This window comes from Rattus norvegicus, chromosome 1, assembly GCF_036323735.1.
Source record: "Rattus norvegicus strain BN/NHsdMcwi chromosome 1, GRCr8, whole genome shotgun sequence".
Classification (NCBI taxonomy): Eukaryota; Metazoa; Chordata; class Mammalia; order Rodentia; family Muridae; genus Rattus; species Rattus norvegicus.
Window position 1 is genome coordinate 254,302,332 of NC_086019.1, and position 26,032 is coordinate 254,328,363.

The 26,032-nt window shown below is 45.9% G+C and overlaps 1 protein-coding gene across 22 annotated transcripts in view; it reads left to right on the top strand.

The window, feature by feature from the left end:
* Btrc (beta-transducin repeat containing E3 ubiquitin protein ligase) overlaps positions 1 to 22,488 on the top strand; it is a 165,735-nt gene extending 143,247 nt beyond the window's left edge. For all 22 annotated transcript variants that reach the window (XM_006231530.5, XM_006231538.5, XM_006231536.5 and 19 more), the window contains 9 exon segments: positions 3,742 to 3,838; positions 4,453 to 4,590; positions 5,026 to 5,144; positions 6,800 to 7,049; positions 8,312 to 8,430; positions 9,862 to 9,972; positions 10,494 to 10,572; positions 20,315 to 20,507; positions 22,160 to 22,488. In XM_006231530.5, the coding sequence (XP_006231592.1) occupies positions 3,742 to 3,838; positions 4,453 to 4,590; positions 5,026 to 5,144; positions 6,800 to 7,049; positions 8,312 to 8,430; positions 9,862 to 9,972; positions 10,494 to 10,572; positions 20,315 to 20,476 (1,075 nt within the window). In that variant the 3' untranslated portion in view covers positions 20,477 to 20,507; positions 22,160 to 22,488.
* Positions 22,489 to 26,032: the final 3,544 nt, after the last annotated feature.

Genomic DNA, 26,032 nt, shown 5'->3' on the forward strand with positions numbered 1-26,032 from the left:
AGAGAGAGAGAGAGAGAGAAATAGATCACCCTTCCTTCAAATTGGCTTGGCTCTCATGCTTTTGTATCTTTGAAATTCATGGATTCATGAATGTGTTGACCTGAGTACCCTGGTAAGCACTTCAGAAGTTTCTGTCCTGTGAGCTATTAGGAATACTTAAAAATCTTTGCTCTCAAATCCAGCTCCAGTCCAAATGCTAGCACATCCTTGCTCTATGACTGTAAACCAGAGCTTAGGGTTATTTGTTTCTTTTTGTCCCCTTTCCGTTGGTTTTCATGTCCTTCCTTACGATGCGGGAAAGTAGAAACCGCCTTTGCTTAACTGCCCTCATACTCTGATCGTTAGCATCTATGGTATTCAGAGACCATTATCTGCAGAGTCCAAGACCAGCTTTCAGAATGGAGCACATAGTTGCTTACTTGGTTAAGTTTCAAGGTGTCTGAGAAGATATTCTATCTCTTAGGAGATAATCCCTCCAGATAATTCAGGCCTTAAGTCTCAATTTTAAAAACTCCGTTCTTAGCTAAAAAGATTTCATGCCTTGTTAAGATACTTTGTTTCCGTTTGTCCTGTGAGTGATAGCGACTTTCATCATAAACGTTAACCTGTTCTGAAGGCGGGAGACACAGAACTGAGGTGTGTATATGTGTGAGTGCAAACAGAAAAGCAGACTCTTGTTTACGGTTGATCCTAACAGTGGGGTCTTTTATGTTGGTTATGAGGACAGTAATTAAAAAAATATCATTGAAAAGATAGTTTTGGGGGGGCTTTTTTAAAAAATAACTTTTGTGGTGCCTGTAACCAAGCTGACAGTTTTGTACATGTTAAGCAATTTTTCTGCTCCTTAGTTGCTTCCTAGTCCACTTTCTAGCCTTTTGAACGGGTTCTTTTTTTTTTTTTTTTTTTTTTTTTTTTTTTTTTTTTTTTTTGGTTTTTTTTTTCGGAGCTGGGGACCGAACCCAGGGCCTTGCGCTTCCTAGGTAAGCGCTCTACCACTGAGCTAAATCCCCAGCCCCTTGAACGGGTTCTTGAAGTTAGAGCTGAGATGTATCCATGCCTTCACTACCTCTGTTTCTCTGCAGCCTCTGAACTCCCTCCCACTCTTTGCAAGTCATTCAGCTTTTTGACCAAGTTCCCTTGTCTTTGAGCAAATTGATACAATTTGATATAACTTGTTATTGTTCCATGAAGTGGTAAATACAGATACTGTGTGCTCTGTGAAGGCGTTTGGTGTCTCCAGGTGAGGGCTGTACCTCCCTTTTCTTTCATTGTCTTCTGCTTGGGTGGCAGTGGTGCTGAGACAGGCCTTGCTGTGTGGCCCGGCTTGTTCTCAAGTCTCCAGCCCCAGTCTTCTGAATGCTGGGATTACAGGGGTGCCAAATTCTCCCTTATTCAGAAGGAATAATTTAGAACCAATTTCTTATTTCCATCCTCTCTGCCTTCTCTCTTTCTATGACAGGATCTTTCTCTGTAGCCCTGGCTGTCTTGGAACTCACTCTGTAGACCAAAGCTGGCCTCAGACTCAGAGTCTCTCTTGCCTCTGCCTACTGGTGCTGGGATCAAAGGCGTGTGCTACTATGCCCGGCTCATTATGAAGTTTTGAAGTTTTCTTTACCAAGCCCTCTGTGTTAAATAAAGCCTTTCTGCGCTGTCCTTGTCCCCGATAGGAGCATCTTTGAAAATACCTCCCGAGTCTTCTTCCCAAAAGTATACAAGTAAATACAGTCTTCCTAGAACAGTTGGAGTCACCAAGATTTAACTTCCACTTTACTGTTATATTTCATACCCAGATGGATCTGACAGTTTGCCCCTAGGACATGAACTTCACAGTTTTTTCTCTTAAGTAACACTAGATAATGCTTTCTACTCAGTAATGGTAACTCTTAAAAGGATGATAAAAGACCACTTGGGAAAAGTCCATTTTCTTAATCAGGAGATCACATTTTATGATAACATCCTAAATTTAATATTCATGTCTGTCATTCACTCACGGTCTCCTAGGTACCAGGCGTTTCTCCTAGAAGCGACCCCCATTGTCAGAGAACATGCACCAGAAAAGATTGTGACTTAAAACAGATACAGGCTAAGGAGCCAGTTCTCAATATCCAGTCACTCCTTTTATAGCATTTTTGATTTGGAGAAATTAGTACATGTTTGTAAGGCATATAAAAGCAGTGGGATAAAAAGCAAGATTAGAGATTCATTTGAGTCCTATTATCTGAGGATATGCAGAAACTATCACTGGATGTGAAGGAAATCCCTTATAGAAATGACAAAGACTCAAATCTCAGGAATGGTGGGCACTGAAAAGCAACAGTTAAAAATCTCATCTGCATGCAAAGTGTTTATGTAATCAAACTGTTGAGAGAAGGGTGCCATTAATCCAGAATTATCTCTCAAAGTAGTTTGCTTACCCTTTATGTTGATATCTCCTATCTCACAGTCCTTTCAAAACAAAACAAAACAAAACAAAACAAAAACCCTGTTCTTTTCACTTCCCCAGTGCAAATGTTCTTTTCTGTGTTGGGATAGACATCAGAGCCAGCTACCTTCCTGATAGGAGACTTTCTCAACTAATTTTCAAGGTGTATAATAGGGAGAGGGCAGGGGAGAAGCTCTCCTGGAGACTTCGAACAATTAATTATATTGTAATGGAGCTATAGAGGCACAAGTGGATGACTGGCCCAGAGAAAACATGGTTTCTCTGGTGCCAGGATTGCACTCAGAGGCATTTCTGCCTGTCTCCCGTCTGCAGGGCACGGTGCCAGTGAGACGAGCAGTCAGCACACCCACAGTGGGCTTTACTAGCGTCACACCGTGTTTGGTGGGCTCTTAACTTCAGGATAAGGAATTAAATTTTTTACCCAGCAGGAAGTGATTGCCATTTACCTTTGTTTGTTTGTTTGTTTGGTAGCAGTCTAGCTTGGCTGTGAGCCTTTAGAAATGTGCTGTCGTAAGGAAGGGCACGTAACGTGCTGCATGCCCGAGTCAAAGTCAGGAAATGGCATCTGTGTGCACGCCAGAGCACGCCTCTGAAAGCAGCCTCCTGCCTCACATATGATGCACCTCTTCCCTCCCTACTGTTAGACATGCATGCAGTCCTTTGTCTCTGTTGTAGGACCTGAACTGCCTCTTTTGGCAGTGATCAGGAATAGCCAGGGTGACCAAGCAGACAGCTAGCAACACACCTTACTCTGTGCTAAATAACATGAAGCTCGATCATGACAGAAGGAAGCATTTCTGTTACCCAGCATGCTAGGCGTCCTCTGACGCTGGCACAGCTTGACTCGGGCTTGTGCTAGTTCGGCGGCAGCACACTGGTAGAGTGGTAAGCTGCTGTGCCCAGTGAGCATTGCTCTGGGTTCAAGCCACAGCACTAAGGGAGAAAAGGCAATAGTTATTATTAACCAGAGGAATCACCATTTTATCAAACGATGAAGTCAGTAAATGTATAGAAGCCTAACAGACCAGCAGATGGGTTCTGAGTATACTTCTATCAGCCTAAAGCATCCCAGAGGGCTTGGTACTCTGACATTCTGTACTGGAACCAATGTTGGTCCAGTTCCTTAGATTCCACGTTAACATTTTGACAGAGGACTCCAAAAATCAGCTGACCATCGTGCCTTGCCAGACTCATTAATGGAAGTTATGTGTAATGGTAGCTGAAATACTTTGTGAAAAGTAGAAAGCTGCTTATAAATGGATTTATGATATTTTCACTGGTCAATATTTGTTTTTTAGGGGACAATACTTATTCAAAAACAAACCTCCTGATGAGAATGCGCCTCCCAACTCCTTTTATAGAGCGCTTTATCCTAAAATTATACAAGACATTGAGGTAAGAATCGATGTTTCCAGACATTTGCTGAGTGGAAATGTATCATTAGTATGCTTAAGTTACAGTACTATAGAAAACCCATTAAACTTTTCAATGTGAATCAGCAGAAGTTGGTATCTTTACTAGAATAAGGTTGATAAAGTACAGAAAATTCCTGGCCAAATTTTGTCCAGCTTTAAAACCTTTGTAGAGAAGGATTGCCACCTTCCTAAAACAGCAGTGTGAGTTTGCAACTCTGACGCTGGTGAGCTTCAAGAAAGGCCATCAGCAGGCATGGATACCACGTGCCTAAGAGGAACACTGGGCCTGCAGCCTTACTTGGTGCCTACCTTTTAGCTTGTTGTATGAAGCATATTGAGCAGTGGCTCTCAACCTTCCTAATGTGTGGTAGTGACCTCCAGCCATAAAAATTATTTTCATTGCTACTTCATAACTGTAATTTTGCTACTGTTGTGAATTGTAATGTAGATGTCTGTTTTCCAGTGGTCTTAAACCACCCCTGTGAAAGGGTTGATGAGGCCCCAAAGGGGTGGAGACCCACAGGATGAGAACCCCTGCCGTAAACTGAGGTGCCTTCTTTCCTAATTAACTGTTGCTTTGGAACCTCTGTTTAGACAATAGAGTCCAATTGGAGATGTGGGCGACACAGTTTACAGAGAATCCACTGCCGGAGTGAAACAAGTAAAGGGGTCTACTGTTTACAGTATGATGACCAGAAGATAGTCAGTGGCCTTCGAGACAACACCATCAAGGTGACTGGACCCTCCTCACGGGAGGAGCATTGTTGGAGGAGGGTGACCACACTCACACAGCAGTCTGAAGCCTGGCCTTGAGTGTTGTTTCTAGAACATGAGAATCATTTCCCTGAAGGGCAAATGTCTGCTTCTCCCCACACAATCGTATAAATGCGTAGTCCAGGGTTGAACCCCCTTCTAGAAGTGCACTGATGGGGGAACTGTTGTTACTTTGGCCTTGGTAATTATAGGCTACTCTTCCGCCTTGATGAAAAGGATAAGTTAGCATTAGAGCTGAAGTCAACACATCCAGGAGCTTAGCTCAACCTGGAGGAAAGAACGCAGTCTTGCCCTCTCTGGGCTTTGATGTTGGGGATCACACATGTCCAGAACAACAAGTCTCCACAGCACCCATTATGACAGTGATCAAAAGGGTCTCGTTTGCCATCCTAGATCTGGGATAAAAGCACACTGGAATGCAAGCGGATTCTCACAGGCCACACAGGCTCTGTCCTGTGTCTGCAGTATGACGAGAGGGTGATCATCACGGGCTCCTCAGACTCCACCGTCAGGTATGGCCCTGCTACCCCTTTGAACTCTAAGCCTCCGATTTGTGTCACAGTGACTGCGTCTTGGTGAACTCAGTTCGGAAACTAAAGAATAAGCTGTTAGCTTCCTGTCGGTCACTTGTCACTCCAGAACCAACACTTGATGTTGGAACCGTTGGGTAGATTTCTACTTTGGCACATTTAAGAAGCTACACACAGACTTTAATTTGGAGGAGCACCTGTCCTAGGAACTCCCCCTCTATATGGGAAGCCTTGTATTCCTTATGGAGCTAGCTCACGGGAATGGCAGGAAGGGAATGAAGGCTGACTTTCAGGTGATTGTAACTGCGGGGCAGGCATGTGCGAGCTCTTTCAAGTGGATACAGCCCTCCCCTGCCATCCCCACAGTGTTTAATTGCAAGCTTTACTCTAGGAGGGGGCCCTCAATTTCCAGAGGCTCTGGTGATTTGATGGCACAGCCGTTGTGCTGCTGGAGTCCAGTGTTGCTTGAGTTCAGGATTCTAGTGCACTGCTGGGAACCTGCCAGGGATTTCCCCTGAAGCTAAGGGTTTGCAAACACACCAAAAGTCACTTTTTATAACAACTGGAATAGACGGCAGTTATCTGCATTGTCAAATTCTCTAAAGTTATCCCTGTAAATAGGGATAGTGTTCCTTCTACTTCTAGCCACAACAGACCCCCCCCCCCCTTGCAGTCGCTGGCTCTTAACTCTTGGCCTTTGGGGTGCCTCACAGGAGCTGGAGCATGGTAGATGTTTAGGTCATTTACAGAATAGGGGAGAGATGGTGTTTGTTTGCTGTCTTGGTGGTTTGGGGATTGAACCCAGGACTTAGCATGCTAAATAGCAGTCCACCTCCTAGCAACACTACAGCACAAAACTATCTTTCCAAAAGGAGGGTAAACTGGGAAGGAGAAACCCAATCAATGTGCAGAAAGAAAGCAATTGAGGCAATTCTATCTTGGCACAGTTCTCAAGCTCTGCAAGGGTCTCCACTGCCATAAAGCACATGCTTAACGTGGGCGGGAGGGCTCCTCTTGACCAGCCTGCCCCTGAAAAGCACGAAAACGGATGGAGCCTTGGAGTTAGAGTCTAAGGTAGAGAACTTAACGTTCAGGGAAGTAAAAGTCGAGTCCGCATTACTCAATCTGTGGCAGAACATCATGGCCCGTGGATGCAGTGATTGGACAGATACTACTGCTGTTCCTTAGCAGGCTCCTGTTTCCATGTGCCTTCTGTATTGAATGTCAGTATTAAAATAATAACCCAAAAAGCTGGGCCAAATTACCAGATGAGAGTGACTCTCATCCCTGAGCGCTGCGCAGGAAGCCTCGCTAAGCCTGTCCTCTGCGTTGTTTCCTGTGTGTGCTCTACCTGGGGGACGCAGAGAAAAAGCACACTTGCCATCAAAGTGGGAGGTGAGCCAGACATGGTGGTGCACACCCTTAGTCCCAGCACATGGAAGGCAGAGGCAGGTGGATCTCTGTGAGTTCACAGACATTCTGGTCTACAAAGTGAGTGGGGACAGCAAGGACTACACAGAGAGACCCCCATCTCTAAAACAAAAAGAAAGTAGGGGTGGCATTGATGGTAAGCTCCATGGTAAAAAACAGGCATGCATTGTCCTTCACGCTATCGGTCTCCCCGGTACCCTTTTCAGAGTGTGGGACGTAAATGCAGGGGAGATGCTAAACACATTGATTCACCACTGTGAAGCCGTCCTGCACCTGCGCTTCAATAACGGCATGATGGTGACCTGCTCCAAAGACCGATCCATTGCTGTGTGGGATATGGCTTCCCCAACTGACATCACCCTCAGGAGGGTGCTGGTGGGCCACCGAGCTGCGGTCAATGTTGTCGACTTTGATGACAAGTACATCGTTTCTGCCTCTGGAGACAGAACCATAAAGGTAACAACAGGCCACCTCTCAGGAAGTTCACAACTGCAGCAAGGAGTTTGTGTGGTTGAGGACAGCTCTGTGCATAAGTATTGTTGTAGAATAATTTAATAATTCAATTCAAATTTTATCTTTTTTTTTAAGATTTGTTTTATGTATATGAATACACTGTTGCTGTCTTCAGACACACCAGAAGAGGGTGTCAGATCCATTACAGATGGTTGTGAGCCACCATGTGGTTGCTGGGAATTGAACTTAGGCTCTTAACCACTGAGCCATCTCTCCAGCCCCCCAATTTTTTTTTTTTTAATCAGAGCTGAGGACCGAACCCAGGGCCTTGAGCTTGCTAGGCAAACGCTCTACCACTGAGCTAAGTCCCCAACCCTGGAGGTATAACTTAATGGCAGACCACTTGTCTGGTATGCCCAAGACCCAGCATGGAAAAATGACAGTGCCACAGATGGTGGCAATGACAGGGAGCATGGGAAAAGGAGACGCTAGTTTAAGGTCAAGAAAATACATACTAGAGCTAAGGAAATGACCAGTGTGACAAAGCCCTCGCCACATAAGCATGAGAACCTGCATTCAGATTCCCAACAGCCATGGGAAAGCCAGATGCATCACCTCACATTAGTAGTCTTATTGCTCAGGAGGCAACGGTGCCCAGTCCCCAGTGGTCAGTGGCCAGCCATCCCAGCCAAATAGTAAGCTTCGTGTTCAAAGGCCCTGTCTGAAGAATAAGGTGGAGGGGCTCAAGGCAGCTCAGTGTGTTCAGACTGCTTTCGCCAAGGACCTGAGTTTAGTTGTTTGCATGCAGATAGTGGCTCAAAACTACCTGAGTCTCGAGCTCCAGAGGATCCAACTTCTGGCCCTGTGGATCCTTCCAGAGGATCCTTCCTTCCAGCTCACACATGGTACACACAAACTCAAGCGTTACAATACACATAAAAAATATCTCCAAGGGCTGGAGAGATGGCTCAGCCGTTAAAGGCTAGGCTCACAACCAAAAAATATCTCCAAAAAAAGTAAGGTAGAAGGAACTGAGGAGGACACTGAGTATGCACACACACGAAAGGAGACTAATTCATAGAGTAAGTCATTGGCACAGTCTCATGTGACAGCAGCCAGCTTCCCATTAGCTCTCCGGTGCTATGAATTAAACCTGGCTCTTGTTTTCCATTGCTGTTTCCTCTGTTGAGTCTCTTCTGTTTCCTGCTTACCTTTTACTGGTAGAAGTACCGATCCACTGCTCAGCTGTCACTTTTGTGTCTCAGGTGTGGAACACAAGTACCTGTGAATTTGTAAGGACCCTAAATGGGCACAAGCGTGGTATCGCCTGTTTGCAGTACAGAGACAGGCTGGTGGTGAGCGGCTCCTCTGACAACACCATCAGGTGAGCAGCCGGCCTTCCCAGAATGCATCCCCACCACCCTTCTCCTTACCCTTTGTGCACAGAGCTCATGGTCTTTACCTGTCCTACCTTTGTAATCGGGTACGTCTCCTTTCTGTAGCTAGTACAGGTCAAAAGTCTGCCCTGCCAGAGAGGCAGCACAGAAAAGCCTTTAGGTGATCTGTTTCCTGCAGTTCAAAAAAAAAAAAAAAAAAAAAACGCCACTGTTATTGAAAACAGAAAGAAAACGAAGGAGAAACGTTTGTTTCTCTGCTAGAAATCACGTCATTTTGTTTTCAGTACAGTAGTTAGGCTGGCTTTAAACAGGAAGGTTACAGCTCTGTATACTTTCCTTGTACTTTACCCTCACAAAGATGAATGGCAGAGAGATGGTTAGGATTTGGAAGTTTTCATGCGCCCTCTCCTTTCCCTAAACACCTGAGGGAAGGTAGAAGAAAGGTGGTCCTGCTGCACATCAGACCCGCCGTTCCTCTAGATCTCTGGGACTGAGCAACAGCTGCAGAGCTGTGGCCTGTCCCTACCTTTCTGTCAGTGAGGACTGTTCTGCACAGTGGGGACAACTGCATCCTCCTGCCGAGATGAAGGTGCTGTGTGACTGGTCTAGGTCAGCCAGGGATACATGGAGAAACCTTGTCTCAAAATACAAACAACAAAAAGGATGTGGTTTTAGTGTTTTATAAAGTATAGTGTTTTAGCACTGTATAAAGAATGGTGTTTTGAAAACAACTGCTTTTGGGATTAGGGATTTAGCTCAGTGGTAGAGCGCTTGCCTAGCAAGCACAAGGCCCTGGGTTCGGTCCCCAGCTCCGAAAAAAAGAAAAGAAAAAAAAAAAAAAAAAAGAAAACAACTGCTTTTGAACTTAAATCACACATTTTTCTGCCCACCTTGTATGGCAGATAGGAAATAAGTTATATTGAAAACAGTATATCTTTGTGTGAGTGATCTTTGTGAAATTTTAAGATATATTTTTATTTTATGTGAATAACTGTTTGCCCATGTGTATGTATGTGCCCACATGTGTGCCTAGGGTCCAAGGAGGTCAGGAGAGTGAGTTGGGAGTCTCTAGAACTGGAGTTATGGAAGATTATAAACCACCACGTGGATACTGGGAGTCAGAGCTCTTAACTGCTGAGCCATTTTTCTGGCTCCCTTTGTGAATTTTTAAGGATATATGAAATACATTGTAATATTCAAAGCTTAGAAAAGAATCCATGAGCCAGTGGTGGTGGTGCTCACTTCTAATCACAGCACTCGGCAGAGGCAGTGGCTCTCTGAGTCTGAGGCTGCCTGGTCTGCAGAGTGAGTTCAGGACTATAGAGTAAAACCCTACCTCGAAAACCCAAAAAAAATGGAATAAAAGGAAAGAGAGAAAGAATCCATGAAAATTCACTAGACTCAATTTCCTCTTGTAGGCTGTGGGACATAGAGTGCGGTGCATGTCTGCGAGTGTTGGAAGGCCATGAGGAATTGGTACGCTGTATTCGATTTGATAACAAAAGGATAGTGAGTGGGGCCTATGATGGGTGAGTTTGCTAACAATATTCTGAAACACATCTAAGAGCTCAGTGGCAGAGCATGTGCAAGGCCCTGGGTTCAGTAGCTAGCACCTGCCTTCCCCAAGTCTGTGTCTGCATTCTTCCCAGTTTACGATTCTAGATGACCCTTCCTTAGCTCTGAAAGTTGATGTACACTGTTGCTTAATTGCTATTCACCACCTTTTGCTTACTGTTTTCTAAATATTCTTCCCAGTCATTTTATTGTATTTGTATTGATTATTATTTTTGCTATTTGATTATGTATTTGTCTGGTTTGCCCTATAAAGCAAAGAAACAGACAAATCCACAGTACCGGGCCAGGCATATATGAAGTGGATATTGTAAGAATGAGTGTGAGAAGCCTGTCTCCAGACAGAGAAATCACCTGACTCCTGTGAACTCCAGCCACGCTGTATTCACTGCCTGGCTTTTTGCTTTTTTGCTTTTCTTTCTTGTGTTCCCTTAAGTTTGCTTTCAACTAAGATTTTTGTCCCCTTTTTGATCTTTAGAAAAATTAAAGTGTGGGATCTTATGGCTGCTCTGGACCCGCGTGCTCCTGCAGGGACTCTTTGTCTACGGACGCTTGTGGTAAGAGCTTTATTGTTAAAGGGGGCTGACAAGCAGGTAGGGGAAGAAATTAAATGTTAATGTGCTGTAGAATATAGATCTGGATTTTATAGTTAGACTCTCACAAAACCTACTAAATGGGAAGGCAACCAATACATGACAGTAAACTATGCTTATGTAGTTAGCACCCTTCCTCCAGAAGTGCTTAGAGACTGGCTATGGAGAGGCCTGTGGCAGCTGCTAACAGCTGCACAGCACACAGCCCACACATAGCACAGGAAGTGAATAAGAATTCTGTATCCACCATAAGCAGCGGGATGCACTGAGGGAGAGAATATAATTACCCAGATTGGAACCTGTCCAGGATCTAAGGACCTGAACACCTGTACTTGCAAAATGTACCCTGGACTCTGCTGGAACCCCTGGTCAACTCTCAGTCCCACATCCCGTTCAGTAGGCAGTGCCTCGAGCACCTTCAGTCCTCTTTGTTCTCCCTTCTACGCTGTGTTTGAACATCAGATACTTGCGGGGGAAAGTGAGTCAGAAGGAGAAATGTCACCCTCCAATTCTCTGTTTGTAACAGGGCCTCATTGTGCAGCCCTGGCTGTGTTGAAATTGCAGTCCTCTACCTCCATTTCCCTGGTGCTGGGATTATAGGCTGCATCCACCACAGGCTTGAAAGCATAGAATTCTTTGCCATGTTATAAGCCAAAGGCTCAGATTAACAAATGATTCTTCAGTTAGATGTGTGTGGGTCTAGAGTAAACAGGTCTTTTTGAACAATTCAGATAAAACATTAAAAATCCAGTGTTCTCAATTCTGATTCAACATGGAGGAAGTTTTAGTTCTGATGAAAAGGGATACTTTTTGTCTTTCTTGGATTTAAAGTACACTCTTAAGGTGGATATGGTGGCGCACACGTATGTAATCTCAGCATTCAAAGGCTGAGGCAGGAGAATTGCTATACACTCCAGACAGTTACAATTAAATGCAGTCTTTGACCAGCACATGTGCTTTGTCATGTGTCTGGAATCCCAGACATGAAAAGTGAGGTGAGAACACTGAGGCTCTGGGCTAGCCTAGGCTATAGAGAGGGCCTATCTTCAAAAAGAAACAAGCTTTTCTATAACTTCAGAACTCAGAGGCCTAAGGGAAGAGCATCTTGAGTTTAAGACCAGCTTGAACTATGTACAAGACCTGTACCCTAAACGAAAGGAATAGCAGCAGCAGCAGAAGGTTTTCACCTTACAGTTCAGAGCCAGGTGAGCTGGTGCTTGCCTGGGCACCCTACCTAGCCATGGGGAGGCGGAAGAAGGTGATCTGAGTTCAAGGTCAGCCTGGTTGACATTGAATTCCAAGCACCTCAGACTATAGAGTAGGACCCTGTCTCAAAAGATATAACAACAATAATAATAAAATTTAAAACTTTGATGTGTATATGCCAGTAAAACCATAGAGTGTCTCCATGTACATAGCAATCCCTTCATGTTTTTCTGTAGCCCACCTTGTCCCCAGTCTCTGATAAAATCCTGGCCTGCCTGTTTTATATAATCTTGGTTAGTTGATATTTTCTAGAGTTTTATGAAAACAAATCATATAGTATGTACTTTTTTATACCTATCTTCTTTTTTCTTCTCAAACTTCCTGTCAAGTCTCCTGTCATGTACACTCAGTCATGTATCTAATGGTGATCTTAAACTTCTCATCTTCCTGCCTCTACTTCTGGAGTGCTTGAATTACAGGACACCACCACACCTAGCGTATTCCGTCCTGTATGGTAGAACTTCCTGTGTGAGAGGCAGGCTGTCAGCCGACTGACTGCTCCCTCAACCCCACCTGTGTCTACACTTAGGCAGAAATCGTTAGGGTTTGCCCGGGTTCATATGGACCACGTTTTACCCATTCACCAGCTGGTGAGCCGTAGGGTTATCCATGTTTGCCTACGACAAATAAAGTGTCAGAGACTTTACTTGGAGGGATTTGGTTTGGTTTTGTTGTTATTTTGCACAATTCTGGGAAAAGGTGAGAATGGGCATCAAAGCCCAATGCTCTAGATTCTGACCCAGCAGTCAGGGCCTGAGCCCTAGGGAGGAGTGAAATATGCAGAGCCTGCATTCAGTATTTCTAGAAATGGCCTGTTTGCCAAAGTAGTTACTATGTGAAGTTACCATGTATGTTCCATAGTGCACAGCACACTGTCTTTCATGGATCCGTCACCTGTGTCTTAGGCAGATTTATGCTGTGGAGAGAGAGACACCGTGACCACAGCAACTCTTAAACAGAAGAATTTAACCCCAGCCTGCCTACCGTGTCAGGCGTAGTCCGTCTTCATGGTGGCAGGTATGGCAGGCCTGGTGCTGGACAGGTTGAGAGCTGTGCTTCCTGATTGGAAGGCAAAGAGGTTGAGACTGTGTCTGACTTGGGCTTTTGAAACCTCAAAGCTCACCCCCCAGTGACACACTTCTTCCACTAAGGCCACACCTCCTAATCCTAGTAAATAGTTCCATTCCCTGGTGACCAAAGCTTCGAGTCTGTGAGCCCGTGGGGCTGTCACTTTTACTTGTTCCTTTGTGCAGACAGTTCTCATCCTGGAATGCCGGTGTCCTCTGGAAGAGCTTTCCTCACTTCCCCTGTGCAGGCACGCTGGGGACAAGGGCTTCCCAGCACTCGTCTGCCTTCTGCAGGGTGTCGTGGCTGGTAAAGAAGCCGACAGTGTCTTTCATTGCATCAGTGCTGTCCTCCATTTTCTCCTGTGTGGTTCTGCTTAGATAAGCAAGAGACATTGTCCCTCTTCCTCTGCACAGTGGCTTGTTTTCCTTTGGCTGCTTTAAGGTTTTGTTCTTGTCAGGGATTTTCAACAATTTGGTTATATCTCAGTGTGAGCTTCTCTACTTCAGATTAAGAGAAATTATTAGTGGGTCAAAGACAAGACCAGACTAGCTGTATGCGCTCTATGAGAACAACTTGAGGGGCTGGAGATACAGCTCAGGTGGTCGAGTGATTGCTTCATGTGCAAAAGCACTAGACTCAGTCTATAGCACCATATATTCAAGACTTAAGTCCTGTCATTCAGAGGTGGAGGCAAGAAGATGAGAGTGTCAAAGGCATTGCCATCATTTACACATGGAGTTCAAAGCCAGCCTTGGCTACATGAGACCTGGTCTCAAGGGGGGTGAGGTGGGGGTGGGGCTGGAGAGATGGCTCAGCAGTTAAGAGCACTTGCTGTTCTTCCAGAGGTCCTGCACTCAGTTTTTCAGTTTCTAACATCACATCAGGTACCTCAAAACTACCTGTAACTCCTTCAGGGCATTTGATGATGCTTCTGGCCTCCACAGACAACTTACACATAATCCACATACAAACAGAAACACATGCAGAAATAAATGGATGCACAAACCAATTGTAGATGTAAAGACATTTATAAATAAGAAGTTAAAGTTGATAAGGTGGTATATGCCTGTAATTGTAGCAGTTGGGACTCTAAGACAGGAGGACCATGAGTTTAAAGGCCAGCCGGGGCTGCATAGCAGGACCCTGCCTCAGAAACCCAAGGACCGGGATTGGAAGAGTGTACTAGCATGCACACAGACCTAGGCTGGTTCACCAACACCACTACCACCCAGGAAGAAGGCTGAAATCTGTGTTTCTGAAATTCCTGTGTTGAACCTGATGCCTCCAATACTTTAGAATATGGTTGTGTTTGAAGACTGAGCCTTTATAAGGGTGATTAGGATCAGTTGAATGCATAGAGAATAGGCATTAGTTCCATGTGACTGGTTTCCCTAAAGGACAAGATCAGGCAGGTAAACATAGATGGCAATGCTTGTAAGGTAGAGAAGACGTCATCTATGACATAAGCTGGGGAAGGGGCCTGAGAATCAAAACAATTCTGCCAACTCTTCAGCCTCTAGACAGTGGGAAATCTCCATTTAAGCTACCCTGTGTATGAAACTTCATTATGAGACTCTTAAAAATTATATCCCATGCCATTACTAGTTTAGAGTAGCTGCATTAATTTCATACAGAGCAAACTGCCAACAAGGAATATTATCCGGATAAAAAGGTGTGGTGCATCGTGATGAGCAAAAGACAGTCCCTAGTGTGTCAGTGCCTAATGATAGCACCAGGACATACCAGATGAGGAGGTGCTAGATCTATAAGGAAATCAGTGAGCCACTGTCAGAGCTGAAAAGATCAGCACCCAGTCATGGCAGCAGCAGGCAGTAGACTCAAGGAGAATAGTTAAGCTCAGCAGCAGGGTCTCAGCTAATGTGGTTATCCTCTGCATACACAATGATTCTTCCAAGCTCCCGTGGAGCGTTCACCAAGATAGAATGCATTGGTCCTTAAGCTCAGCTTAACAAATTCAAAATACTAGGTATATCCAGCAAGATGGCTCAGCAGGTAGCAAGCGAGGCTTATTGACAAGCCTGGCAACCTGAGTTTGATCCCTAAGAACCCCACAGTGAAAGGAGGACTGACCTCTACCCATGCCATGACACATGCGTGCTTGTGTCACACAGATGAGCAAACGTAAGAGAACGTTAAGAGCTAGAAACACGGGGCTGGAGAGATGGCTCAGCGGTTAAGAGCACCCGACTGCTCTTTCAGAGGTCATGAGTTCAATTCCCAGCAACCACATGGTGGCTCACAACCATCTGTAAAGAGATCCGATGCCCTCTTCTGGTGTATCTGAAGACAGCTACAGTGTACTTATATATAATAAAAAAAAAAAAAAAAAAAAAAAAAAGAATGAAAAAAAAAAAAAAAAAAAAGAGCTAGAAACACGCAGCATGTGTTCTTATGCACACCACAGTGGAAGTAAAGCACTGAGTGACCAGAGGAAGGGTAGTAGGTGTAGCCATGAGCCATCTAGCGCTTTCAAATAATACACAGGGCGAGGAGAAATCTCAAGAGAAATTGAAAGGGATTTTGAATATGAAAATAAAAATATGGGGTTGGGGATTTAGCTCAGCGGTAGAGCGCTTGCCTAGGAAGCACAAGGCCCTGGGTTCGGTCCCCAGCTCCGAAAAAAAAGAAATATATATATATATATATATATATATATATATATATATATAAAAAATTTATGAGCTATGGTGACAGTAGAGCCTAGAGAAAAATTAATAGCATGGGTTTTGCTTTTGTTTTGTTTTTTAAAGAAAGAGACATGTTAGGACCCATGAGATAGCTTCCATCACATGGTAGAAAAAGAAACTGAGTTAATTCTACAGGTTGCCTTCCGTCTCCACATACTCGATATGGTGCAAGAGCATTGCGCGCATGCGCAAAAACATAAAAAGATGACCTAGGGCAGGACAGACTACAGTGAGAAACGGTTCTCAAGGCAAAACAACTAAAATGAATAAGGAATCGTTTTGCTTTGCTTTGCTTTGACTTTTAGGGGCCTGTATGCCCAATACTCAAACAAAATGTTCCCACACAAGCTCTCCCAATGACCCTCACCCTACAACGGATCCATTTATTCCCAGTACATCTTTTAAATGTCTTAGACGTCGTGGAGAAGCTGGCTAAAAGGACCATCTTCCCTTCACGGGGCCAGACAGGTTCTGTACACTAGTCCTCTGTTTCCCCTGTTCCCTTCTCTGTTCTGCATCTCCCTGCCTTCTGCCGGCTCACTGCGGTGCAGCATCCTGGCAGTGGGACCAGTCACTGTCACCCTGACAAGTCTTTCCTCACTAGCCCCCTCCATTTCTCCTACTTCTGTTTCCGCTTCTCTCTCAACCTTTCCAGAAAAGTTGTTTTCTTCCGTAACCAAATCATTTGTTTATAGCCCTCCAATAATTATTTTCCAAGACTCTTCAAGAGTAGAGGGCACTAATTGCCTGATCCGTTGCAGCTAATCAAGTTAAGACTCACCCCTGCTACATGACCAGAGGACCCCCTCTTCAATAGACCCAGAACTACCCCTTTCAAGAAGGACCGTCCTCAACAGAAAACACCCTGCCCAACATCCTCAGAGTTAGGAATGGTAGTTCCCTGCTAAAGGATCACACTCCCCAGGTTCCCTGCAGACCACTGAGGTCCATTCTGCCCTTAAAGAGGCTGCATCCCACCTTCCTCGTAAGTATCTTGGCTGTCTGCATGCTTGGGTGCCAGAAGTGCCCCTCACTATAAATAAACACGGCCCCACCGTCAAAGGGAAGGGAAAAGAAGAGACGCGTACATACACACACCTGTAACCCCAGCACTTTCCAAGACAGACAGGAAGATTGTTGAAGCTTACTGACCGTCAGCATAGGCTCGGGTCAAGGTTCAGTGAGTTAAAACAAGTAAACTACTTGATGAGAGTGAAAGTAAGCCAGGGTTAATGGCTTACACTTGTAATCCCAGCAGTCAAGGAGCTGAGGCAGCAGGAGGATTGCTCTAAGCTCACCACCAGTGTGCAATTTATGAGACCCTGTCTCAAAACGAAAGAAAGAAAGAAAGAAAGAAAGAAAGAAAGAAAGAAAGAAAGGAAGGAAGGAAGAAAGAAAAAAGAAAGAAACATAGATAGATAGCCAGCAAAATAGTAATAAGAAAACACAGGGTTGGTTGGGGATTTAGCTCAGTGGTAGAGCGCCTGCCTAGCAAGCACAAGACCCTGGGTTTGGTCCCCAGCTCCGAAAAAAAGAAAAAAAAGAAAAAGAAAACACAACTTGCTGGGTGGTAACTCAGGGTCCTTGGGAGGCAGAGGCAGGCAGATCTCTTGAGTTTGAGGCCAGCCTGGTCTACAGAGTTGAGTTCCTAGATAGTCAAGGCTACACAGAGAAATCTGGTCCCAAAAAAAAACAAACAAAAAAAAATTGTATTTGACTTTTTTTTCTTCAGGGTTGGGGGTAGAATCCCTGTGCCTCCTGCACACCCCCCAAGTATCTTACCAAATTTTGTATCTTAAGGTAGTGGTGTCTTTTTAAATGTAATGTCACTGGGGAAGGCGTGCATGCCTTGGAGATCAGAGGCCAACTTTGTAGAGTTCATCGTTTCCCTCTACCTTTATGTGGGTTCTAGAGATTGATGTCAAGTCACTAGAGCTGCAAGGCAAATGTTTTAATCCACTAGCCATCTTCCCACCCTGTTGTTGCCCCTGCTCGAGCAGAGCATAGACTCGAGCTTACTGTGTACCTGAGGTTGACTTCAACTGCAGTGGGGGTGATAGGTACAGTGTAGAAGGCTGATTGAGCACTTGAAGGTTGGTGTGCTGTGGTGCTGCAGCTTACAGTGCAGACCTTTTACATAGTAGGCACTGGGCTGTGTGCCCAGTGTTCAGTTCATGGCACCCATCTCAACAGGCAGGCTCCATGATTACAGTAGCACCAGATCAGCAAAGGATCTGGGTTTAATTCCCAGCACCCACGTGACAGCTCACAACTGTCTGTAACTATTTCCAGGCAACACATAATACAAACAAAACACCCATACACATAAAATAATTTTTTAAAAAAGTCATTTGTCAAAATCCAGTGCCTACCCATGGTAAAACTCTAAGCAAGCCAGGAGAACTTGCTCAACTTCATAAAGAAAACAAACTTAAACACTTAATATCACTGTGGAGATTAAGCTAGGGTTTGAAAGATTGTCGTATCACTGATGGGAAAGCTTCTGAACTCTTGTCAAGTGGCACCGCTTTGGAAGCTTCTTGCAAGCATCTACCAAGGACACCCCTCTTCTGTGGCCACACAGTTCTGCTGCTCGAGAAGTGAGTGCATATTTCCAACAGAACCATGGAGGCTGGAACAGTGGTTCAGCAGTCTTGAGCAATAGCCATTCTTACAGTAGCTCACAAGTAGCTTTAATTGTGGGGGCAGAGGGCAACCAGGGAACTGTGAGCACTGGACAGACACATGGCACACAGAGAAACACGTAAGCAAACGCATACAATAATAAATGTTTGAAGTGTTTAGAGTTAGAGACTGAATCTCGAAATGTAGTTCAGGCTGGCCTCAAACTGGTGATCCTCCTGCCTCGGTTTCCTAGGGCTGTCATCATGACTGTGCACCATCACAGCAGCTCTGTCTCCATTCATTTATTTATTTTTGTTCTTTGGCGGTTTTGAAAGAGGGTTTCCCTGAGTCCCGGCTGTCCTGGAGCTCACTCTGTAAACCAGACTGGCCTCAAACTCACAGAGATCCTCCTGCCTCAGCCTCCCGAGTGAAAGCAGCTTTGTTTATAATAAAAAAGAAAAGTGAAAAGTCCATATGTCCATCAACAGGAGGGTAGACTAACTGTAGTATAGCCATACAGTGGGATATTAGCCACTAACCTTTTAAAGGGATAAAATAACTTTTTACTTGTAGTAACAAAAAAGGAAAAAAAAACCATTGTTCTAATGTTTGAGTAAAATAAGCTAGGCATGGGGCTGGAGAGATGGCTCAGCAGTTTAGAGCACTGACTGCTCTTCCAGAGGTCCTGAGTTCGATTCCCAGCAACCACATGGTGGCTTACAACCATCTGTAATGGGATCTGATGAAAGCTACAGTGTAGTCATATATATATACATATATATACACACATATATATACACATATACATATATATACACATATATACATATATATAAATATATAAATATATGTTTATATATAATGTAATTATATATAAAATAAATCTTTAAATCTTTAAAAAGTAAGCTAGGCACAAACATACGTACACACTCATATATACTACATGTGTGTGTTTCTATGAACTCAAGGGTAGGTAGTAATCAGTGATGGCATTGGAGTGCAGGAGAGACTGAGAGACTGACTAGCAGCAGTGGTTGAAAGTCCTTTCCAAAACACCTGATTTGGGCAGTGTTTGCTCCCCTCATGTGCTAAAGTAGGCCCTGACCTCATGAAAGCCAACTATTAAAATTTTGCAAGTTGGCAGGCATAGTGGTGCATGTCTTTGATCACGGTACTCAGGAGACAGACGCAGGAGTACCTCTGTGTTAAAGACCAGTCTGTTCTACAAAGCAAGTTCCAGAACAGCCAAGGTTGTTATACAGAGAAACTCTGTCTCGAGAAAAGCAAAAGACCCAACAACAACAAAAAAGAATTTTGCAAATTGTCAATCATATGTGGATGGCTTCAGATTGGCCATGGTAGGACTTTGTGCGTCATGAAAATCTATAAACGGTTCTTCAAATTAAGGAAGTTTTTTTCCCTAAGATTTGTTTTTATTTTATGTCTATGGATGTTTTGCCTGCATGTATATCTGTACAGTACAGTGTCCTCGGAGGCCAGAGGATGTCAAAACCCTCTGGAACTGTAGTTACAGATGGTTGTAAGCTACCACGTAGGTGCTGGGAATCGAACCTGGGCCTCCAGCTAGTGCTCTTAGCTACTGAGCCATCTCTCCAGACCCTAGAAGGTTGGTTGGCATACATCTGCCAGCATGCCACTTCTTCCTGCTACTCACCCCTTGACTTCTGATGGTCAAGCAAAGGAATTTGCATGGAGATAAAACAGGGAGGTTCCAAGGAGCTCTCTCTTCCAGCCCAGTAGGTACCAGGGAGGTGCTAACGAGCTCTCTCCTCAAGCCCAGTAGACTGTGACAAACCAGCATCTTCACTGCCTTTTTGCCTGGGCTAAGCATTGCTTCCTGTGTTCCTGAGATCAGCTGTTGCCCAATAGTTGAGTTTTCCATTCTAACAAGGGTGACTGCTTCGTGTCTGTGTGTAAAACAGTGAAAGAGCACATCTGAGCCTCCCATAGGCTCCTGCAAACAAAGGGGCTTTGATTTTAAGTTCAAAGTCTTACTCTCTTTGTTTCTGCCTCTTTAGGAGCATTCTGGAAGAGTTTTCCGACTCCAGTTTGATGAATTCCAGATTGTCAGTAGTTCACATGATGACACAATTCTCATCTGGGACTTCCTAAATGATCCAGCCACTCATGCTGAACCGCCCCGCTCCCCTTCTCGGACATACACCTACATCTCCAGATAAATAACGCGACACTGGCCTCATAATTGCCCAGGTATGAGAAGAAGCGTACAGGCAGCACTGTGTTGGCTGTGGGTGCTGTCACTCTCGGAGGGGTCTCATTCTCCGACTTTCCCCCAACCCTGTACACAGGAAAGCAGAGCTGACAGCCCAGTGAGCACCACTTTCACCAAGTAGCCAGCTGCAGTTCTAGAAGATTCTTCTTATATAGCAGTACTAATTGTAATCGTTCCTTCAGTACAATTTTTATGAAAGTAAGAGGACATCTGGGCCAGTTTGAAAACTAGTGAGCCCTAGCCTGTCATTTATAGCTCCTAGATCAAGACCTACAGGGAAGACCCTCTCCATCTAACTCTTCTAGCGTGACTGGAGACAGCTCTAGCTGTGTTATGCCACGGACGTCACACAGCTCTGCCTTGTTGGTCTCACTGGGAACAGAAAGTGGCTTTCTTGTCTCTACTCTCTGCTCGTCTACAGAAGAACACCTAGCTTGTTTGGTCAGCCCCAGCAGTTATCGTGAACTTGGTCCTTGCCACATCTCTAGCGCCTCTCAAAGGCAGGGAGGCCCAGACCGAGCACACCCATGTATGAGTGTGTTTACATCCACTGCCGTCACCGGTTCAGACATGTTGGGTTATTGGCTTTAGGAACTTAGCACAGCCTCTAGGGAGCATTGCCTCCTCGTCACTTCCTATTTCCCACACTTGCCTCCGTGGTTACCCCGGGTGCGCCTTTCATGTCACTCCTGCACCTGTCAGTCTTCCTTGGGGAGTGATCTGCCTCAGGGGCCCTCAGTTTCTCTGCTGTCATAGAGGACGCAGTTGCTCACCACTCCTCAGCTCAGTCACACTGGCCGTGTGCCTGTGACTTGTGGACTCACAGGCTGTCAGGCCCTGCTGAGGGAGGGAAATGAGCACAGGTCTACTCACCGGGCTGCATGAAGATAGTGTTGTGAAGTTCTTAGGACATCACTCACCAGAAGCCCTTTGTAAAGGTAACCATGGCTCACGCTTTTGTAGTCACCATGTACCGTGTCTGCTCTCTTTGCCAGTGTTTGGTTTTTTTCCAGTGTAAGAGCATTTTGCTGTTGGGGTGAAGGCCCCTTGGGTATTGACTGCTTGGCCTGGCTCATGCTAAACACCTATTTAGCCACAGAAATGCACCCCTAACCCTCACCGTTACCATCCTTCCTACCTTTGTTTATATCTGTTTCCTCCTTTCATGCCCTGAGAGCCTGGCTTGGTCTTTTTTGACTCATCTAGGCTCTCTTCTTAGGCTGTCTTCTGTGTCTCCGTGACAATAGCTCTCACGTCTCCATAGGTGACCCAAAGCTTTTCTCTCCAGGCTATATTCCCAGAGGCCATGTACCCCCTTGAAGGGACCAGAAGCACTGTCAGTGACCCCATGTCAGTGATCCTCAGGCTGAGCCCAGCCAGCTGCCCTCCAGGACTCACTTCTTGTAGGTGCAGCCTCCAGAGCTGCCCCTGCCTACTCTGCTGTTCCACAGATCAGGGACAAGCATGGCATTGCCCCGGCCACTGGTCACTCATCTTAGGACAGCAGGGTCCCTCTATACAGAACTCCAAGCCTTTCTCATTGACAGCCTCATGAACATTCTTTTTTTCTTAAAGTCAGTAAAAAGTACAAGGAAAAGGGGTACTGACTGTTGGCTGTGTGTTCTCACAGGACTCGTTAACGTTGCAGTATTTAACATGCCTGCCAAGACCAGGATGAACAACAACAATCAAACTCCCACCCGGATTCCTGGACGGACCAGCGAGGAGCAGGCCTTTGAGACTCCTGTTGGGACACAGCCGGTCAGCAGCCGACCAGGACGGTCTGCTCGGCACACCGGCTGCTTCAGTGCTGCTATCAGAAGATGTCTTTATCTTGTGTGAATGATTGGAACTTTCAAGCCTCCCTCCCCTCTCCTTCCCCCTTCCTCTGCACCTGTTTCTCTCCCATTGGGTTCCAGACAAAGATGACTTATAAATATATTTAGTGTTTTGCCAGAATCTCTCTTGCTTTGCCATTAAGCAGAAGAACTAGTTTCCCCATCTGGCCCACGTCTAGGGGACGGGGCTGCAGCTTCCAGGCAGAGACTGCCTGACCTCCTCCTGTTAACTGCAGGAGTGTCCAGCATCTGGCCAGAGCATTCCAGGCCACTGCGTGGGAGGAGACAGCTGCCTACACATCTTGGAGGGGAGAGAGAGGAACATACACACTGGAAGATCTGCACCTGCTGCCTCCCTCCATTGTCCGGGTGTCTGTCCCTCTCCCGTCCTCCCTACTCTATCTGAGCCTGAGAAGGTGTGTGAAGAGAGCCCCTCAGCTAGCATGAGGTGGGTCACCCAGACAGTGAGACACTCGGAAGAGCAACCTGGGGCAGCAGTGAATTTGTGACCTTGGCTCTGGTCACCGTTGCAGCTTTCTCTCCTTCCCTGTGCCTGGGGAGGGACACGAATGTCCTGAGCGCCATCAGTGCTTGTGTTTGCTCCAAACTCAGCAGTCTCCTTGGTTCCGTGGAGAGTGGAAAGGAGCTGCTGATTGCATTCCTCTCATTAACAATTAGATGTGGAATAAAAAGCATTGCGCTTCATCTTAAATCACTGGCGAGGCTAGGCCTGCAGAAAGGCCTGGGTCAGCCAGCACCAGGCACCGCCACACTCTGTACTATGGCTCACATTTGTCCCCTCAACCGAGCCGGAAAGCACCCAGGTGCCCGTGGCTGCCCACCATGAGCACAGTGTCTTAAAGAGATGGTCGGGAGAGAAGCTGATTCTCGGGTTAGGCCACTGAGCGTCACTGCCTCGCACTGCAGGTCCGTCCGTCCTTCCTTCTGCCTCTCCCAAGCCAAGTGCTTGCAGAAAGGCAAGGCTGCCAGAGGGGATCAGGGTGAAGCTTGGCACACAGGGTTTATTGATAAGCAAAAGCTGCCTTCTCTTCCTTCCTTTCCTTCTCCCAGCCTTATTTGCTGTCCACTCTCCCCAGCCAGAAACTGGCAGTCACTGAAGACACAAGCGACTGCACTTCCACAAGGGCAGAGCTAAGCTGGCCATGTGCAAAGCTGCACTGAGCCTCTGCCCGTAGGTTCCAGATGAGACGCTCATGGCCAAACCTGGGAGTACTTGAACTGAGAACCAACTTAGTTTCCCCACAGCTTACCTGGTCCTTCCAAGGGGTGACTCAGGCCACAGTGCAGCCTCAGCTTCACTTGGAAGCCAAGAAGTCGGGCTGTCATTGCTGTTCCTAACCATGCATTTAAGTTGAAAACCAACTGAACAAGCTGCTTAAAATAGAATGGGGGCCCGTCGTCCCAAGCTGTCATAGATAGACCACCTTTACCTGAGCAGGAAGTGTGTATGGGGGTGGGGAGGTGCGTCGCAACTGGCGTACAGATAGACCGCCTTTCCTTGAGCAGGAGAGGGAGAAGAAGGCATCTTTATTCTCTGGTTTGCAAGTTACCCCTTGCCCTTTGTGTCCCCTAGTGAACGCCATTCATTACTGCTGAGTCAGATCACATGTGCACGGATTGCCTTCCCTGTGTTAGCTGCAATCAAGAAATATTTCTTCACAGGCGTTTCTCCTTTCCCAGACAGCCACATGTTGTGGAGAGTGGTCGGGTTAGCCACACTGTGTTCCTTGTCTGTTACGTTGACTATTAATGGTGAAGGACTTTGCTGAAAAACAGGTCAGACATGGAGAGACCTAAGCTGCTTCAAGAAATGGTCTAATGGCCATAACGCTACTAGCCCTCCAGTTACATGCTGCTTTAAGGAGTAGGAGCAGGAGGATGTGCCTAGCCTGCGGAGGCCCTGGGTTCGATGCCCAGGATTAGGGGAGATGTGGGCACTATTGCAGACTCAGTGGTGCCAGGACTGTGCTCTTCTTCCCAGGTTCAGCTAAAAGTGTGCTGCTCCGAAGCCAGCTGGGAAGTGTGGCCGCCCATTGTGTCGGGCTCGGGGGTGGACCCTGCACATTCAAGCCCATAGCTTGGTTAAGCTTTTTCTCCAGATCATCCTCCCAACTGCTGATGGAAATGGGAACAAAGTTAAGTGGTCTGAGAAACCTGAATCACTCACATTTCTCAGCTCTGGGGGTCATTTGCCAGTTCATTGTAGAAGAAACAATCAGGTAAGGAGAAGTTCATTTCCAGAGAAGGTGAACCTCACTTACCGTCTCTGCATGATTTCAGTGGGAATTGATTATCACTGATCCCCAACTGGGCTAGAATAAATGTAAAGTTTGACCTTTTTAAAAAGAAAAGAGAAACAAAGAACATCTCAACACACTTAAAGGAATAGGAGGCAAGAAGCTGCAGGTGTCTGTGGCTCTGAGATGAGTGTCCCTGGGGTCAGTCTTGTTTTTTACTAAAGTCTTCTTTCCAATGTAAAGGCTGAAAGACCTTTCCTACTGACAGGCTGAAATCCTTAGGCAGATGAGTACGTGCACGGGTGCCTGCTGGAGAGTGTGGCCTCTCGGTCACGCTGACAGTGTCTGGACAAGGCCAACTCATGCCTTGCTGCTTGTGTGGTTGTGAGAGTGGTTGACTGTGCGTGGGTGCATGCGTGCGTGCCTGTGTGTGTGTGTGCGTGCCTGTGTGTGTGTGTGTGTGCGCGCGCGCTGCTGCTGTTGCTGCCGCTGCTGCTAGGATCGTCCTTTCCTTTGAAGTGCAGTTAGAAAGTGGGTGTGAATTATGGATGGAAAGCCTTTTACACTTGTCCCTTGGCTAAATTCTTTCTGATTTGTCCTAACTTTTGAGACAGAAACTGTTTGGAACTCTGTTGACAAGTAATAAAGTCTGGCTCTCGGTAGCTTGTTTGGAACTGAAAAGGACATTGAGGCCCCTAAATCATTCTGTAAGGAAAAACATGTTTTGTAACAATGCGAAGCTGCAGAGAAGGCCTCTGTGCCACACTGGCCTTTCATTGCCGGCTCCTGGTCTGAGTGGCTGGAGTTGATCTGCTTGTTTAGCAGTTGTCTAGAGTGCAGAATACTGAAAATGATTAGGCCATGGTGGTGTTCATTACCTTAGCGTCTTCCTTTTGAACTAAATAGTGATACCTTCCGGACCTGAGTCTGAAGCAGGTCCACTCAGAGTAGTGCAGGCCAGTAGGCTAGGCTTGCAAACATGTTCTGAAGCATCCAGGTCCTTTCAAGTGGAGATGAAGCACGCAGGTACCTTGTGACTGCACTCTGTGGTGATGACCAGTGTACAGTGGATCTTTGGTCCACACTAATCTCTACTCCCATTTGGTTACACTCAGCAGTTTTGACTGCACCAGAGACTTCTAATAGGGTCAGTCCTAGACTCACACACATGGCCTCTAGCAACATACAGCCTGCCTACCCACACTGAGCACAGTCTGTATGGGAGAGAGCTATCCCAGGAATAAAGGTGAGCTTTGTTCTGTCTTGAAGCTGTAATTCATGGGTGATGTCAGGATCCTAAAGCCACGGAGAGAAACCAAAGCAGCAGCACCATGGCCGCCTGCTTGCAGGTGGGATGGGCTACCCAGGACCCAGTGCTGGCAGCCCTGCCTCAAAACAGATAAAAAA